Source organism: Balaenoptera musculus, chromosome 13, assembly GCF_009873245.2.
Source record: "Balaenoptera musculus isolate JJ_BM4_2016_0621 chromosome 13, mBalMus1.pri.v3, whole genome shotgun sequence".
Lineage (NCBI taxonomy): Eukaryota > Metazoa > Chordata > Mammalia > Artiodactyla > Balaenopteridae > Balaenoptera > Balaenoptera musculus.
In genome coordinates this window covers 72,071,505-72,091,191 of record NC_045797.1, presented here as the reverse complement: position 1 = coordinate 72,091,191, position 19,687 = coordinate 72,071,505, and the positions used below count along the sequence as shown (strand labels likewise).

At 34.8% G+C, this 19,687-nt stretch overlaps 1 protein-coding gene across 2 annotated transcripts in view; it reads right to left on the bottom strand.

The window, feature by feature from the left end:
- Positions 1-19,687, bottom strand: part of ATAD2B (ATPase family AAA domain containing 2B) — a 156,266-nt gene that overhangs the window by 22,051 nt on the left and 114,528 nt on the right. For both annotated transcript variants that reach the window (XM_036872889.1, XM_036872891.1), the window contains exon 22: positions 18,362-18,521. In XM_036872889.1, coding sequence (XP_036728784.1) covers positions 18,362-18,521 — 160 coding nt within the window. The remainder of the gene's footprint in view (positions 1-18,361; positions 18,522-19,687) is intronic.

Below are 19,687 nucleotides of genomic sequence, written 5' to 3'. Positions count from 1 at the left end.
GCTGGAGTAGCAATACTCGTATCAGATAAATAGACTTCAAAATAAAGAATGTTACAAGAGACAAGGAAGGACACTACATAATGATCAACGGATCAATCCAAGAAGAAGATAACAATTATAAATATATATGCACCCAACACAGGAGCACCTCAATACATAAGGCAACTGCTAACAGCTATAAAGGAGGAAATCGACAGTAACACAATAATAGTGTGGGACTTTAACACCTCACTTACACCAATGGACAGATCATCCAAAATGAAAATAAATAAGGAAACAGAAGCTTTAAATGACACAATAGACCAGATAGATTTAATTGATATTTATAGGACATTCCATCCAAAAACAGATTACACTTTCTTCTCAAGTGTGCACGGAACATTCTCCAGGATAGATCACATCTTGGGTCACAAATCAAGCCTCAGTAAATTTAAGAAAACTGAAATCATATCAAGCGTCTTTTCTGACCACAACGCTATGAGATTAGAAACTAATTACAGGGAAAAAAAAAGTAAAAAACACAAACACATGGAGGCTAAACAATACATTACTAAATAACCAAGAGATCACTGAAGAAATCAAAGAGGAAATCAAAAAATACCTTGAGACAAATTACAATGAAAGCACGACGATCCAAAACCTATGGGATGCAGCAAAAGCAGTTCTAAGAGGGAAGGTTATAGGTATACAAGCCTACCTCAAGAAACAAGAAAAATCTCAAACAATCTAACCTTACACCTAAAGGAACTAGAGAAAGAAGAACAAACAAAACCCAAAGTTAGCAGAAGGAAAGAAATCATCAAGATCAGAGCAGAAATAAATGAAATAGAAACAAAGAAAAAAAAACAGCAAAGATCAAGAAAACTAAAAGCTGGTTCTTTGAGAAGATAAACAAAATTGATAAACCATTAGCCAGACTCATCAGGAAAAAGAGGGAGAGGACTCAAATCAATAAACTTAGAAATGAAAAAGGAGAAGTTACAACAGACACAGCAGAAATACAAAGCATCCTAAGAGACTACTACAAGCAACTCTATGCCAATAAAATGGACAACCTGGAAGAAATGGACAAACTTTTAGAAAGTTATAACCTTCCAAGACTGAACCAGGAAGAAACAGAAAATATGAACAGACCAATCACGAGTAATGAAATTGAAACTGTGATTAAAAATCTTCCAACAAACAAAAGTCCAGGACCAGATGGCTTCACAGGTGAATTCTATCAAACATTTACAGAAGAGCTAACACCCATCCTTCTCAAACTCTTCCAAAAAACTGCGGAGGAAGGAACACTCCAAAACTCATTCTATGAGGCCACCATCACCCTGATACCAAAACCAGACAACGATACTACAAAAAAAGAAAATTACAGACCAATATCACTCATGAATATAGATGCAAAAATCCTCAACAAAGTACTAGTAAACAGAATCCAACAACACATTAAAAGGATCATACAGCATGATCAAGTGGGATTTATCCCAGGGATGCAAGGATTCTTCAATATACACAAATCAATCAATGTGATACACCATATTAACAAATTGAAGAATAAAAACCATATGATCATCTCAATAGATGCAGAAAAAGCTTTTGACAAAATTCAACACCCATTTATGATAAAAACTCTCTAGAAAGTGGGCATAAAGGGAACCTACCTCAACATAATAAAGGCCACATACGACAAACCCACAGCAAACATCACTCTCAGTGGTGAAAAACTGAAAGCATTTCCTCTAAGATCAGGAACAAGACAAGGATGTCCACTCTCACCACTATTATTCAATGTAGTTTTGGAAGTCCTAGCCACAGCAATCAGAGAAGAAAAAGAAATAAAAGGAATACAGATTGGAAAAGAAGAAGTAAAACTGTCACTGTTTGCAGATGACATGATACTATACATAGAGAATCCTAAAGATGCCACCAGAAAATTACTAGAGCTAATCAATGAATCTGGTAAAGTTGCAGGATACAAAATTAATGCACAGAAATCTCTTGCATTCCTATACACTAATGATGAAAAATCTGAAAGAGAAATTAAGGAAACACTCCCATTTACCATTGCAACAAAAAGAGTAAAATACCTAGGAGTAAACCTACCTGGGGAGACAAAAGACCTGTATGCAGAAAACTATTAGACACTGATGAAAGAAATTAAAGATGATATCAACAGATGGAGAGATATACCATGTTCTTGGATTGGAAGAATCAATATTGTGAAAATGACTATACTACCCAAAGCAATCTACAGATTCAATGCAATCCCTATCAAATTACCAATGGCATTTTTTACAGAACTAGAACAAAAAATCTTAAAATTTGTATGGAGACACTAAAGACCCCGAATAGCCAAAGCAGTCTTGAGGGAAAAAAACGGAGCTGGAGCAATCAGACTCCCTGACTTCAGACTATACTACAAAGCTACAGTAATCAAGACAATATGGTACTGGCACAAAAAGAGAAACACAGATCATAGGAACAAGATAGAAAGCCCAGAGATAAACCCAGGCACCTATGGTCAACTAATCTATGACAAAGGAGGCAAGGATATACAATGGAGAAAAGACAGTCTCTTCAGTAAATGGTGCTGGGAAAACTGGACAGCTACATGTAAAAGAATGACATTAGAACACTCCCTAACACCATACACAAAAATAAACTCAAAATGAATTACAGACCTAAATGTAAGACTGGACACTATAAAACTCTTAGAGGAAAACATAGGAAGAACACTCTTTGACATAAATCACAGCAAGATCTTTTTTGATCCACCTCCTAGAGTAATGGAAATAAAAACAAAAATAAACAAATGGGACCTAATGAAACTTCAAAGCTTTTGCACAGCAAAGGAAACCATAAACAAGACAAAAAGACAACCCTCAGAATGGGAGAAAATATTTGCAAACAAATCAACGGACAAAGGATTAATCTCCAAAATATATAAACAGCTCATGCAGCTCAATATTAAGAAAACAAACAACCCAATGCAAAAATGGGCAGAAGACCTAAATAGACATTTCTCCAAAGAAGACATACAGATGGCCAAGAAGCACATGAAAAGCTGCTCTACATCACTAATTATTAGAGAAATGCAAATCAAAACTACAATGAGGTATCACCTCACACTAGTTAGAATGGGCATCATCAGAAAATCTACAAACAACAAATGCTGGAGAGGGTGTGGAGAAATGGGAACCCTTCTGCACTGTTGGTGGGAATGTAAATTGATACAGCCACTATGGAGAACAGTATGGAGGTTCCTTAAAAAACTAAAAAATAGAATTACCATATGATCCAGCAATCCCACTACTGGACATATACCCAGAGAAAACCATAATTCAAAAAGACACATGCACCCCAATGTTCACTGCAACACTATTTACAATAGCCAGGTCATGGAAGCAACCTAAATGCCCACTGACAGATGAATGGATAAAGATGATGTGGTACATATATATAATTGAATATTACTCAGCCATAAAAAGGAACGAAATTGGGTCATTTGTTGAGACGTGGATGGATCTAGAGACTGTCATACAGAGTGAAGGCAGTCAGAAAGAGAAAAACAAATATTGTATATTAACGCATATATGTGGAAACTAGAAAAATGGTACGGATGAACCGGTTTGCAGGACAGAAATTGAGACACAGATGTAGAGAACAAACGTATGGACACTAAGGGAGGAAAGCGGCAGGGGGTGGTGGTGGTGGTGTGATGAATTGGGAGATTGGGATTGCCATGTATACACTGATGTGTATGAAATTGATGACTAATAAGAACCTGCTGTATAAAAAAATAAAGTTAAAAGATTAAAAAAAAAAATCCAAGTGGAGATATCATGTAGGCAAATGAATATAGATCTCGACAATTTACGACCAAAAGCCACAATGTGTAATCTGTATTTACCGTTTAAAATTTTGTACTTCCCTAAGCCTTAAAAAAAAGAAAAAGGATTATGGCATAAGAGACATATAATAAACTGCACATATTTAAAGTATACATTGTGATATGCTTTGACATAAGTACAAATCCATAACATCATCATTATATCAAGATAATGAATATATCCACCATCACCAAAAGTCTCCTTGTGCCCCTCTGTCATCCTTCCTTTCACTCTTTCCACAACCCTCCATTCCCAGGGAACCACAGGTCTGTCTACTGGTACCATAGATTACTTCATATTTTCTAGAATTATGTACACTATAATATATATTGAATCGCATATATATTCTCTATATATTAATGTGTATATAATTCTAACATATTTATAAATACATATATAAATGGGGTTATAAAGAATATATTCTTTTTTTGTCTGTATTCTTTTACTTGACATAATTATTTTGACATTAATACCTATTGTTTTATATAATATTGTATAGCAAGTACACTTCAATTAAAAATTAATTTTTAAAAAAATAATAAAAATACCTATTGTATTGTATGCATCAACACTCCATTCCTTTTTATTGCTGAGTAATATTCCACTATTGGATATAACACAATTTATTTATCCATTCACATGTTGATGGACATTAGGGATGGTTCTGGGTTTTGGCAATTATCAACAATGTTACATAAATATTCATGAACAAGTCTTTATATGGACATATGTTTTCATTTCCCTTGAGTTAATATTTAAGAGTGGAATGGCTAGCCCAACAATGGGTGTATGTATGTTTAACAATCTTAAAATTGCCAAGCTTTTTCAAAGTTGTACCATTATATATTCCTACCAGCAGTGCATCACAGTTCCAGTTCCTCCACATCCTTGTCAACACTTGGTATGATCAGTCTTTTTAATTTTAGACATTCTTATAGGTGTTTAGTGGTATCTCATTATGCTTTTGATTTGCATTTTGTTTAAGATTAATGAAGTTGAGTATACCTTCATGTTCTTATTTTCCCTCTGTATATCATCTTTGGTGAAGTGTCTTCAAATCTTATACCTATTATTTTAATTGGGTTGTTTTCTTATTATTAAATTTTTTTAATAAACTTATTTATTTATTTATTTATTTTTGGCTGCGTTGGGTCTTCTTTGCTTCACGTCAGCTTTCTCTAGTTGTGGCAAGCAGGGGCTACTCTTCATTGCGGTGCGTGGGCTTCACATTGTGGTGGCTTCTCTTGTTGCAGAGCATGGGCTCTAGGCATGCTGGCTTCGGTATTTGTGGCATGTGGGGTCAGGAGTTGTGGCTCCCAGGCTCTGGAGTGCAGGCTCAGTAGTTGTGGTGCTTGGGCTTAGTTGCTCCACAGCATGTGGGATGTTCCCAGACCAGGGCTCGAACCCGTGTACCCTGCATTGGCAGGAAGATTCTTAACCACTGTGCCACCAGGGAAGTCCCTTATTAAATTCTGAGAATTCTTTTAATAGTCTGGATACAAGACAGCTTTTATATTTAAGGTATATTATCCATTGAGATTCTTTATATATATAAGAAGTCTTTTTTTTTGCATACTTATATCCAATTGTTCTAGCACTGTTTGTTGAAAAGACTACTTTCACCACTGCACTGACTTTGCACCTTTGTCAAAATGCCACTGACTCTATATGTGTGGGTCTCTTTCAGGACTCCATATTATTCCATTGCTCTATTTGTCATTCTTTATGCCAATATTACACTGTCTAGATTACCCTAACTTTATGTCTTGAAATAAGGTGGTATTAAGTCCTCCAACTCTGTTTTTACTTTACAAAGCTGTTTTGACTATTTTAGATCCTTTCCATTTTCATATGAATTTTAGAATCACCTTGTCCATTTCTATAAAATGCCTTCTGGAATTCCGACTGAGGTGGTTCAATTTGAGAACTGACATCTTCACAATGTTGAGTCTCCCAATCCATGAACACAATATATCTCTCAGTCTATTTAGGTTCTCTTTAATTTTTCTCAGCAATGTTTTATAGTTTTCAATGTATAGGTCTTGCCTATCTTTTGTCAGATTTATCAACATCTCATGTTTTTTCATGCTAATGTAAACAGTAATTTAAAATTTCAATTTGCTATTGTTTGGGGCTAGTATTGTAGTTCCATAAATACAACTGAGTTTTGTATATTGATCTTGTATCCTGCAACCTCACTAAACACACCTGCTAGTTCTAACAGTGTCTTTGCAAATTCCATAGGATTTTCTCTGTAGACATCATGTTGTCTACAAATGAAGATAGTTTTACTTCTTCATTCCCAAACTAGATGCCTCTTATTTCTTTTTCTTACCTTACTGCACTTTCTGGAACCTTCAGTATAATGTTGGGTAGAAGTGGCAAAAGTGGACATCTTTGCCATGTTCTTGATCTTAAGGGGAAGCATTTAGTCTTCGGTCATTAAGTATGATGTGAACTGTAGGCTTTTTGTTCATGTCCTTAATCAGACTGAGGATGGTCCTTTCTACTCCTCGTTTGCTTACACTTTGTACTCAGGAATACCTATTGGATTTGTCAAATGCTTTTGTGCACTAACTGAGATAATCACTTCTTAGTCTGTTAATACAGTGACTTACATCGATTGGTTTTCAAATTTTAAACCAATCTTGCATTCCTTGCATATTCAAGCAGGAATAAACCCTACTTAATCACAAGGTATTATCTTTTTAACATATTGGATATAACTTGCCAAAATTTTATGTTCATAAGGGATACAGGTCTATAGTTTATTTGGTCTTTTTTTTTCCCCCTTGTAATATCTTTTTCAGAGTAATGCTAACTTTATAGACTAGGTTGGAAAGAATTCTCTCCACTTCAATTTTCTGGAAAAGTTTGTGTAGAACTGGTATTATTTTTTTCCCTAAATGTTCAGTAAAATTAACCAGTGAAGGCATCCAGGCCTGAAGTTTTCTTAATGGGAATGTTCTTAACTGTTAGTTCAATTTCTTTAATAGAAAAAGAATTACCTATTCACATTATACATTTCTTCTTTCATGAGCTTTTTTTTTTTGTCTTTCAACAAATTTATCCAATTTACTGAAGTTGTCAAATGTATTGGCATAAAGCTGTTCATAAAGTTCCCTTACTGTTCTCTTAATATCTGTAGAATATGTAGTAATGTTACCTCCTTCATTCTTGTTAATGGTAATTTGTGACTTCTCGTTATCCTGACCAGCTCCACTGGAGATTTATCAATTACCGATCTTCTAAAAGAACCAGCTTTGCATTTCCTTGGTTTTCTCAATTTTTTTTCCTGTTTACTATTTTATTGATCTGCTCAGATCTTTATTATTTCCTTTCTTTTGCTTACTTTGGGTTTCATTTGCTCTCTGTTTCCTAGTTTCTCAAGTTGGGAGTTCAGATCAGTTATTTGAGACTTTTCTTCTTTTCTAATGTAAGTATTTAGTGCTATAAATTTCCACCTAAGTAATGCATTAGCTGCACCTCATAAGTTTTTATATTTTCATTTTATCCACTTTAATAATTTTTAAACTTCTCTTTTGATTTCTTCCTTGATCCATGGAGTTATTTAGAAGTGTGGTATTTAGTTTCCAAATATCTTTTCCAAATAACCTTTTGTTATTGATTTCTAATTTAATTCCATTGTGGTCAAAGAACATACTTTGTATGATTTGAATCCTTTTATATTTAATAAGACTCATTCTGTGGCCCAGAATATGTTCTATCTTGGTGAACATTCCAGTACACTTGAAAATAATGTGTATATATGTTGCCATTGGGAAAAGTGTTCTATAAATATCACTTAGATAAAGTTGATGGATAGGGTTGTTCAAGTCTTCTATATCTTTACTGACTTTCTGTGTACTAGCCTTATCTAGTTTTAAGAGAGGGATAATAAAGTCTCCAAGAAATTACAAATTTCTCTATTTTTCCTTGCAGTTCTATCAATTTTTGCTTCATGAATTTTAAAGCTCTGTTACCAGAAGCAATAAATATTTAGAATTATTATGTGTACTTGATAACTGTGAAATAATCTTGTTTAACCCAGGTATCTTTGGCCTGAAATCAACTTTGATATTTATATAATCACTCCAACTTGGTATGATTATGGTATTTCATGCTTTTAATCTATTTGTAGCTTTATATTTAAAGTGGGTTTCTTGTATAAAAAAACAAAATACTAATTCAAAAAGATATGCACCCCAATGTTAATAGCAGCATTATTTACAATAGCCAAGACACAGAAGCAACATAAGTGTCCATCAACAGATGAATGGATAAGGAAGATGATATATATATATACATACATATATATATATACACACACACAGAATATATATATATATATATATATATATATATATATATGGACTACTCAGCCATTAAAAAAATGAAATTTTGCAATTTATGACAATATGGAATAGACCTGTAGGGTATTATGTTTAGTGAAATGAGTCAGAGAAAGACAAATACTGTATGTTATCAGTTATACGTCAAATCTAAAAAATAAAACAAACAAATGAATATAACAAACCAGAAACAGACTCACAGATATAGAGAACTAGTGGTTACCAGTGAAGAGAGGGAAGGGGGAGAGACAAGATAAGGGTAGGGGATTAAGGGGTACAAACTACTATGTACAAAATAAGTATGCTACAGGATATAATGTACAGCAAAGGGAATATAGCCAATATTTTATATAACTTTAAATGGAGTATAATCTCTAAGAATTTTGAATCATTATGTTGTATAATACTATAAATCAGCTATGCCTCAATTTTTAAAAAAGTATATGGGAGGAAAATGAATGAATGAATAAGTTTTTTTAAAAAATAACCTTAAATAAACAAACAAGAAAGTGGGTTTCTTGGAAAGGAACCTCATTAGTGCAGTAGGTAGAGTGTCAGTCTCATCAAGCGGGTTTCTTGTAGGGAGCATATGGTTGGGTCTTGCTTTTTTATCCAAAAGACATTCTCTGCCTTTATTTGTGATGTTCAAGCCAGGTATCAGCAAGTTTTCCTGTATAAGGCCAGAGAGTTAAATATCTTAGGTTTCTCAAGCCATAAGGTCTCTGGCAAGTATTCAAAGCCGCCCCTGTAGCATAAAAGCAGCCCTAGACAACATGTAAACAAAGGGGCATGCCTGTGTTCCAACTATGAAAACTTCATTTACAAAACCAGGCAGTCAGTTTGACTGTAGTTTGTTGATCCCTGGTTTAGAGGATCATTTGGTTTTTATATAATTTATGTGATTATTAATATGCTTGCTATTTACTTTCTACTTGTCCCACATGCTCTTTGTTCCCTTTCTCCTCTTTTTTCTCACTTCTTTGGGATTGTGTACATTTTTATGATTCAGTTTTTCTCCTTGTTGGTTTATCACCTCTAACTATTTGCTACACTACTGCTAGCCCTATATAAACATCAAGGAATATTCCCTCTCTTTCTCCGGCCTCAGGTAGTTTCCTCACACATATGTGCTGATCATTATTCAGCTAGCTAAAGACTGGAGGAGGCTCTTCTGCAGATCTCCAGAGTGCTCTCTCTGTGCAGCTTTCTCCTTCCTGGTACTCTGCCCTGAGAACTTGATCCACTTTGGCCTCCTTACATTCCCAGCAATTCAGGGAGACTTCCAGGCTCCGCCTGGCTTCTTCCTTCCCGTACCACAGTCTGGAAGCTATCCAGGCAACTATAGTGCTCAACTTGTTAGTTTCCCATCCTTCACAGATCATTTCCATCGTTTCCTGATATCCAATGTCTTCAAAATTGTTTTTTCAAATATTTTGTTGTGTTTTTTTTCCATTGTTTCAGACAGAAGGGGAAATTCAGTCCCTTTTAATCCATCTTAGCCAGAATCAGAAGTCTCCTGATATTTTAAAACATTCTTTGAAAACCAAATTTTAATGGTTATGTGACAATCCAAAGAAAGATGAACCTTAATTTTTCAAAATTATTGCTCTATTGTTGGAAGTTTAAAGTTCCTTCAAATTCTAACCACTACAAACAAAAAACTACAATGAACATCCTGAGAAGGAGCTATGCTTTCAAGCTGATATTTGTAGCCCAAGCAACTTTCTGCCACTGGCTTTCCATTTCAGCTTGAAAAAAGCTAAAAAAAAAAGGTAAAATTAAATATAAAGGTCATGTATCTAGCACATTATACTCTAAAATAACTCAGTGATCTTTCTTTTCATTTTTTTTTAAACACATGCTTCCCACCCACATTCCATCCCCAATTAAAGGGGGGAGAAGAATGAATGAATTAATTAATTAAGAAAAGAATTCCATAAAAATTTCCCACTGGTCTGAAGGACAAGGAATTTATTCTAAAGAGCATCTGTGGGGACTTCCCTGGTGGCAAAGTGGTTAAGAATCCGCCTGCCAATGCAGGGGACACAGGGTCGGATCCTGGTCTGGGAAGATCCCACATGTCACGGAGCAACTAAGCCCACGTGCCACAACTTCTGAAGCCCACGCACCTAGAGCCCGTGCTCCACAACAAGAGAGAAGCCACCACAATGAGAAGCCCGCGCACCGCAACGAAGAGTAGCCCCCGCTCGCTGCAACTAGAGAAAACCAGTGCTCAGCAACAAACACCTGACACAGCCAAAAAAAAAAAAAAACAAAAAATTAATAACAAGAAGTTTTTTTAAAAATAAATAAATAAAAAATAAAGAGCATCTGTAGGAATTCCCTGGCAGTCCAGTGGTTAGGACTCCATGCTTTCACTGCTTAGGGCCCAGGTTCAACCCCTGGTCAGGGAACTGAGGTCCCACAAGCCACACAGAGCAGCCTAAATAAATAAATAAATAAATAAATAAATAAATAAATAAATAGCATCTGCATCTGACAAGGTAATGCTTTTTACATATGCCTATCATTAAAATTCTTTTTAATCATTCTTAGCTTAGAACAGTGTCTAAGTTTATACATAGCATAGAACTGCAAGCTCACAGATTAAAATTAGAAGACATGTCCATATCTTGGATCTTCATCTTTTTTGATGGGTAGGGGAGTCATCCTGGATCTTATAAGCTTGTGATAAAGGTGGAAAAGTATACATGTACACCATTTTGTATGTAGTTGTTCAGAGACCCTCTCATGGCCACCAGACTTAAATTCCTTGCTTTAAAATTATACATGAATAATAGCTACATATTTACCACCAGTTCTTTTATTTTGTCTCATACATTAAAATCTTAAGATTCTCCAAATCCATGAAATTTAAAAGTAATATAAGCATAGCAGAAAAACCCCATACATACTGGCTTTGAAGTTAAGACAGATCACAATCCATTCAGTTGTGCCATATAATATTTGTGGGTTTGTTCACAAATTACATAACCTCTCTGAGACCCAATCTCCTTATATCTATAAAATAAAGATATTACCACCTAGCTTTGCCTTCAATAAAAAGTAATGGCGGGGCTTCCCTGGTGGCGCAGTGGTTGGGAATCTGCCTGCCAATGCAGGGGACACGGGTTCGAGCCCTGGTCTGGGAAGATCCCACATGCCGCGGAGCAACTGGGCCCGTGAGCCACAATCACTGAGCCTGCGTGTCTGGAGCCTGTGCTCCGCGACAAGAGAGGCCGCGATAGTGAGAGGCCCGCGCACCCCGATGAAGAGTGGCCCCCACTTGCCGCAACTGGAGAAAGCCCTCGCACAGAAACAAAGACCCAACACAGCCATAAATAAATAAATAAATAAATAAATAAAATATTAAAAAAAAAAAAAAGTAATGGCTATTAGAATAAACTGATAAGTATTAATAAAATTAATACAATCACTACTTTTATGAAGGTAACAATTATTTCAATGTGTCTATGTTTCTTTTGTATTTTGGTGAACAGAAGTATATTAGCTGGGTTTTTTCAACAAAATTATTAAGAAAGATTAATAATATTTTTTTAAAAACTGATTTTTATGGGATGATTTTTCATCTTAAATCATTTCATAAATAAGAAATTTTACTGTATTTACTGGTTCATATCTGCATTATGTTATTATGTCTCCATTTTATAATTTCTATGTACTCTGAGACTCCTTCAGTTAGTATCTAAGAAGAGGACAATTCATAAAATTTACTCACTGGTCACATTTATTAAGAATATGCTCCATACAAGATGTCTATACAGACCCTGTTCTCAATCAGCTTAGAGTCTAAAATACAGGAAAATACAGGATAAGGATATGTAAATAAGTAATCACTCCAGGAAAAAAAAGAAAGGAATAAGTGTCTCAGAAAAGTTACATAGTGTTATGATTCCAAGACGGAGGGATTACTTGTAACTGGACGGAAATCGGAAAAAACTTTCATGAGCATAGCATTTAATATTCCTTGAAGGATAAGTGGGATTTTAAAAGATAAGCATGGTTTTAAAATGATGTACTAGGTTTTCTTGTATATAACTTACATCTCAACAAAATTGATTTAAAAAGAAAGAATGAAAAAAAGAAAGAAGAAAGAAAGAACGAATGTACACACTCTCAGCAGAGGCAACACATTTAACAAAGGTACTGGAAGCACCAACAGTAAGACTGCGACTTAAATTGAGAATTGGGACCCATATTCCCTTGAGGAGGGGTCCTTCTAGGCTGCCCTCTCTTTTCATTCTGTATACTGCCTATGTGATCTCATTCACCCCTATACACTTATGACTCCAACCAGGTCTCTTACTCAAACTTCTATCTCTGAACCCCCATATACAACTACTACACAATGTCTGCATTTTATCTGGGTGTACCAGAGGTAACTTACATTAACACATCCAAAATTAAACTTAGCATACTGCCCATAAACCTGTTCCTCCATTGGTTTACTTGTCAGATTCCTAACACCCAGACCACAAAAACTCAGATGTCATTCTAGATTTCTGTCGGTCATACATAATTGGTTGGTCACTAAGCCCCCTATGTTCAATCTATGTTGCCATAGCAAGTGAATCTTTTTTTTTTTTGGCCGTGCCACGCAGCTTGTGGGATCTTAGTTCCCTGACCAGGGACTGAACCTGGGCCCCAGCAGTGAACGCGCTGAGTCCTAACCACTGGACTGCCAGGGAATTCCCCGCAAGTGAATCTTAATTGGTCTTCCAACCTCCATCTCATCATTCCCTTGACCTTTAATACTGCCTATAATACTATACTCTTAAATGCAAATCAAATCAAATCACTTTCTGTCTCAAAACCACCCAGTGGCCCCTTATCATCTAGAGAATTAACTCTGAAATCCTTACACAGGATCAAATGAAGATAGGGAACTTACTATGACATTTATTTATCTGCAGGACTCCCCGCTAAGAAGCCTTTAGGCATCTCTCAGGCCAGAGCTGCATATCTCCAGCACTGAACACAATTTACACACAGAAAATATTTCATAAATGGATGCTCAGTAAATGGAGATTCAGTGAGTAGAGAAGTGAATGAACTTCTCACTACTCCTCCACAGACACTCTACTTTCCAGCCATATTCTCTTTTTTTAATACCTTTGTACACTAGTTTTCTCAGCCTAAAATGAATGCCCTTTTTAATCCTGTTCATCTCCAGTGTCTTCTCCTCTGTGCTCTACTCACACTGTACATATATCTAATACACACCTTATGAAACTGCATTACAATCGTCTGCTGCTGCCTCAAGACAAAATTCAAAATCGCCACCTCTATGCTATCTCTACACCTTAATAATCTATTACAATTACCTATAGTTAGATATTTGTCATTCCTATAAAACAGTGAGTTTCTAGATAGGAGGGATTGTGGCTTATTTATTAACTGTTATGGGCTGAACTGTGTTCTTCCCCAAAATTCATATGTTGAGACTATAACCCCCAATATCTCAGAATGTGACTGTATTTGGAGTAGAGACTTTAAAGAAGTAATCAAGGTAAAAGAAAGTCATAAGAGTAGGCTCTAATCTAATCTGACTTGTGTACTTATAAGGAGAGGAAATTTGGACACACACAAGAGACACCAGGGGTGCATGGACACAAAGAAAAGACCATGTGAGGACATGGCAAGATGGTAGCCTCCGAAAACAAAGGAAAGAGGCTTCAGAGGAAACCAAATCTGCCGACACCTTGATTTTGGACTTTTAGCCTCCAGAACTATGGGTAAATCAATTTCTGTTGTTTAAGCCACGCAGTCTGTGGTATTTTGTTAAGGAAGGCCTAGCAAATTAATACTATAACATATAGCATAATGTCTGTCACATAGTAATTATTCAATATGTATTACTGATATGAATATCTCCATCTCAAGAGGCAAGGGCTGTCACAGTACTCTAAGCACTCAGCTTGGTAACAGCACATGATACTTACAAATACTAATAGAAAATATGAATGAGTTGGACTGAAGCATAGCCCTAGAGGGCTCCAAAAGCTGGGGTGAATCTGTGAGCTTTATTCCTAAACAACTGGTACAAAACAGAAGATTTTGAGAATACTACAAGACTAGGGCTGAAATTTCATCAAAATTAGCTAAATGAGGGTATGTATGTGAATGCACTTGAGGGCTAGAGGGGGCATGTGGTACAAGACAAAGAATGGGGAACAATTAAACATAAAATATATCACATATTTATAAGATAATAATTAGGATCAAACATCTGATACTAGTCACATTTAGAACCTACAAACTAAAACTCTTCTGGCTAACATATTTAATTTTTGTCCACTTTATCCTCAAGGGAGAATCTGGGTAAACACTTAGGCAACATGTACAGCTTCCAGAATGTTGGCTTTTGTCTTCTATGTACATGCTAGTTTTTTTCCCCAAATGGCCAAGTGTTCTGCAAAACAGAACACTGTAAGCTTTCAAATACTCATGGGAACTTGTAAAAGTAATACAACATTCATGTAATTTCCACTTGCTACACAACAGACCCTGAGGTTATTTTCCTAATACATAACAAGCTGTTCTGTTGCTAAGAAGAAAAAAAGGGCTCTTGACTGAAGATATGAAAAAATCTGAACAGAGCCAAAATCATGCTTTTGAATTATATGACACTTTTTGCATCTAAAACAGTGAAGAAATAAAGTTACAAGTGTATCATGTCAACTCTAATTGTGAGATAGAGCCATATTCTTTGATTATACAACTGCATTCTGTAGTAAAAGGTTATTATACACCAGAAATCATTGCTTCTTTCATAAAAGCAATATTATTTCAATGTGGTTATAATTAAGTTACACGGGGCGGGGTGGGGGGAGAATCTGGATTGACCCTTTCTACTGGCTTTTTCTAACCACTCAAATTCATTTTTCACTATCAGTCCCTAGATTTGTTCCAAAATAGGATTAAATTTTAAATGTGGTCCAGGGAATATACTAATAAGCACAAAGTACAAAGGGTCATTCTAAAGCAAATATGTAGGTACCCACTAAGGAAACAATTTATAACAAATTAAAGCATAATTTAAATAATAATGATAACAAGAATAAATATATGAATGACTAAACTTTATGGAATACTTCTCACATCTCAGGCACTATGCTAAGGGCCTAACATATTCAAGTTGAACCACATGAAAATGGCAATTTCATAAGGTTTAACCTAATACATTTTCTCATCTAATCCTTACAACTACCCAGTGACAAGAGTACTATAATTATCCCTATTTGCAGATAAGGGAACTAAAATTTAGAGGACTTAACTTGATCAAGTTAAAGAACTAGGAAATAAAACTGGGACTGAAGCCTAGGTATACGTCCAAAGCCCAGGCTCTCCTTACCTACTGCACAGTTTCAGTAACCTCTATGTCTTGAAAAACTAACAGGATGAGAGTGTAGGCACTCAAGTACTCTCACACACTGCTCAAGGTCACTATATAGACACTTGTGCAACTGTACCTTCACCAAGAACGCAGCAAGGGAATCAAAGGAGACTGACATCCAGCCCATTCTTTACTAGCCAAACTGTGGCCCTGTTGCAGATGCCATCTACACTGAAAAGGAGATTCTCTCAGTCACACAAAACTGCTATATTGGTTAACAAGTGACCCTGATGCTGCTAGAAGAAGATTTTTTAAATTGTGAGAAAATTTTAACAACACAGTTTAAAAGCCTTAAAAGAGATTATTATACAATCTTTGATCCAGAAATTTCACTTTAAGGAATTTATCTTCAGGAAATAATTAAGGATATACATAAAATTTATGCCATATTCATCAGTGTTATAATAGAGAAAAAAGCTAAAAAATCTAATATGGCCAACAATAGGGTAGTAGCTACTATAATACATCCATATGATAAAAATTATGTGGTAAAAATACATTAACTCATAACCTTTTCACAAAATATTACATGAATGAAAATGTTTACAAAAGTTATATTTTCATTTTAGTAAAAATATTATTCATACATGTATTTCATATATAATATCTGTGCATGTGTATGTGTGACAGAGAGAGACAGAGAGAGAGGGAGGGAGGGAGGGAGGGAAGGAGAAAGAGAGAAAACACTAGATAACAGGATTATAGGTTACTTTAATTTTCTTCATTTTTATCCTCATAAATTTTTCTATATGATATACAATGAAAAGTAAAAAAAAAAAAAACCTAAACAAACAACAACAAGATATAAATGTCCTGATACAAAGCTTAAAAACTGTTAGATACCAAGAGTAGCTATATAAAAGTTTATTCTGCCTCTTAACTTGGAATTAAAGTATGTAATTTACTGTGGTCTAAACTGAGACAAGAAATACTTAACTTCATGTAGAAATGAGAAATCCAGGTCATTCTAACAGGTGGCCTGAGTTAAGAACCACTGCCCATAAATACAGACACAAAGCAGAAACTGTATTCTGAATATCTTTAGATAACTGAAAGTTTGCGTTAATTTTTTAAAAATAAAAAGCATCTTACTTGTATATCATCTGTGAAAGAAACAATTCTCAACAGAGTAAGAAAAAGAGTAATGACCCCTGCCAGCTGGGAAAGGGCCTAGCACTATCGGCCAGGCCTTGGTGTATTCATATGAAACATAAAAACAATTTTAGGGACTTCCCTGGTGGTCCAGGGGCTAAGAATCTGCCTTCCAATGCAGGGGACGCAGGTTCCGTCCCTGGTCGGGGTACTAAGATCCCACATGCCTTAGGGCAACTAATCCCACGCGCCGCAACCGCACGCTCTGGAGCCCACGTGCCACAACTAGCGAGAAGCCCGCAAAACGCAACGAAGATCCTGTGTGCTGCAATTAAGACGCAACACAGCAAAATAAATAAAATAATTTTAAAAAATGAAAAATAAAAAAAAACTTAAACAATTTTACAGAACACCAGTCTGTGACCATGGTGGATCAAGATAAAAACAAGACCACTCCATAATCATGTCTGAACACAGACAAAGTATGAACGCTGTCCTAACCACAAAAATAACCAAATATAATCCTATCTTGGGTAAGATGAATGACTGCTGCTTCTTTACCAATCACAACTTTAGCCTGCTCCATTCTTCTTGCCTTCCAGGTTCTTAAAATACCTAGTCCCCGAATTATTCCCACTTCCTAAGAGCATCTAATCCACTGCAAAGCCCTACTTCCTTAAACCCTCCCCAGAATCACTTAATGCTAGCTCAAATCCTATATGGCTCCCCATGATATACATTCTCCTTTATTACAATGTATCAATAAATTCATCTTGTTTAACTACAGATTATTCCTGGAGGTCTCCCCTGGAGGGCATTAGCAGAGTTGGGACTACAGATTAGAGTACAGGGTGGGATTAGGAGTAAACTAATAAAATTATATAAAAATACATGCAGTCTATAAAACAGATAACATCTATCTACCTAAAGGAGGTCTTTTGATAAGTAAACTTATCCACAATAAGTTTCCACAAATTCGAAATTACCAGTGTTTATCAGCACTGGTGATGTTGACTAAATAAATAAATCGTAAATTCACAACTATTCAGTTTTCTATCTTACCTGAAAAAAACAAGAATCTAAGTATAAAAAGTGAAAGGTAAATCAAGAAACTAAACCCTGAACATAATACTTAGAATAATAAAATCCTCTAATCTAAATATATTATCTAATAATTTAATAAATGAATTAGCAAATATTATATATAGGATGGATAAACAACAAGGTCCTACTGTATAGCACAGGGAACTACACTCAACATCTTGTGATAAACCATAATGGAAAAGAATATGAAAAAGAATATATGTATAACTGAGTCATTTTGCTGTACAGCAGAAATTAAACACAGCATTGTAAATCAACTATACATCAATAAAATTTTTTTAAAAGAATAATAAAATCCTCTAATTTAAATATATCATTTAGTAATTTAACAAATGAATTTAATAATTAAATATTTAAGTATATTATTAGTTCCTCATCAAGAAGTTTCTAAATACAATAATATGTCATTAAGATTAATTTATCTATCTGAAATATAGGCAAGCTTTATTTAAATTTTAAACTATCTTCTCATTGATCACCAAAGTCAACCTTGCCCAGTGCATCCTTACCTCCTGGGTCCTTATCTGGATTGTACTCTAAAGCATTGCTACAGATGAGGTCAATATCTTTCAGGAAATCCTTAGCAGTCAGGTAATTATGCTTATCAATCTTAGTGATTACTGTTGATAAATCCATTGGTTCCTTGATTACTTCAAGATAATCTGAAACCTAAAACAGGATATTTTAATGAAAATTACTTCTGATATTCCATATAATCTACTCATAAAAACATAAAACCATACAGTTATTTTTAAATTAAATCTAGATATCTAGGAAATAATTATAGATAAGGATAAAATTATAGAGCAATTTATGCCACTAAAGATACTATGTCATACTTTCCATGAAAAGCTTCAGTTTCAAGTCACATCTAAATCAACTCTGAAAAGTTTCTCATCTTAAAATATGAAACAAACTGTGTCAGCTGTCTTTTTTTTTTTTTTTTTAAATCCTTTGGCTACACCTGAGAAGAAAATGTATCGGTAAAAATACCCAATAAGCATCAATAAATGTTACCTCAAGAAAAAAATTTTTTAAGGAAAATAAAAAGAAACACAGATTTTCTTTTCTTATTATTAGAGATGTTCTCAGGTAAATCTCTTTAAAATCTCTAAACAAAAAAATTATCTGTCTTTTTCAGTTTTCCAGGATGAATCGTTTCATGGAAAGAGTATTCTGCTCCTTTGGATTCATTACAAACATTCTGAGTCAACTATATAACAAAAGTAAGTACTGTTTTCATAACTAGAAAAAATTTACTGGCCTTGTCCCTAAATATAAACAAATCTACAAGCAAAAAATACATTTTGCTCAGTGTGATTTTCTGGGAGATAACCCAAAATAGAGATATTGGTCATGACTGCCCAATAAGTTGTATGTTTTATATCATTTGACCAATAAGAAAGCTCTTCCAACCTATATATCTATAGGTATACCTTGTTTTATTGCACTTGCCTTTACTGTGCTTTGCAGATATTGCATTTTTTAAGAAATGGAAGGTTTGTGGCAACCCTGTGTTGTCTGATGATGGTTAGCATTTTTTAGCAATAAAGTATTTTTTAATTAAGGTATGTACATTTTTTGTAGATATAATGCCATTGCATACTTAAAGAAGACTACAGTATAGTGTAAACATAACTTTTATATACACTGGGAAACCAAAGAATTCGTGTGACTCACTTTATTGCAATATTCACTTTACTGCAGTGGTCTAGAACTGAACCCACAATATCTCCAAGGTGTGTATGACTGTATTGTCTTCCTTAATACAAATCTCAAATCAAGTAATTAGGTCTGACATAAACACAGTCTTAGAAATGTCTAATTAGTCCGGG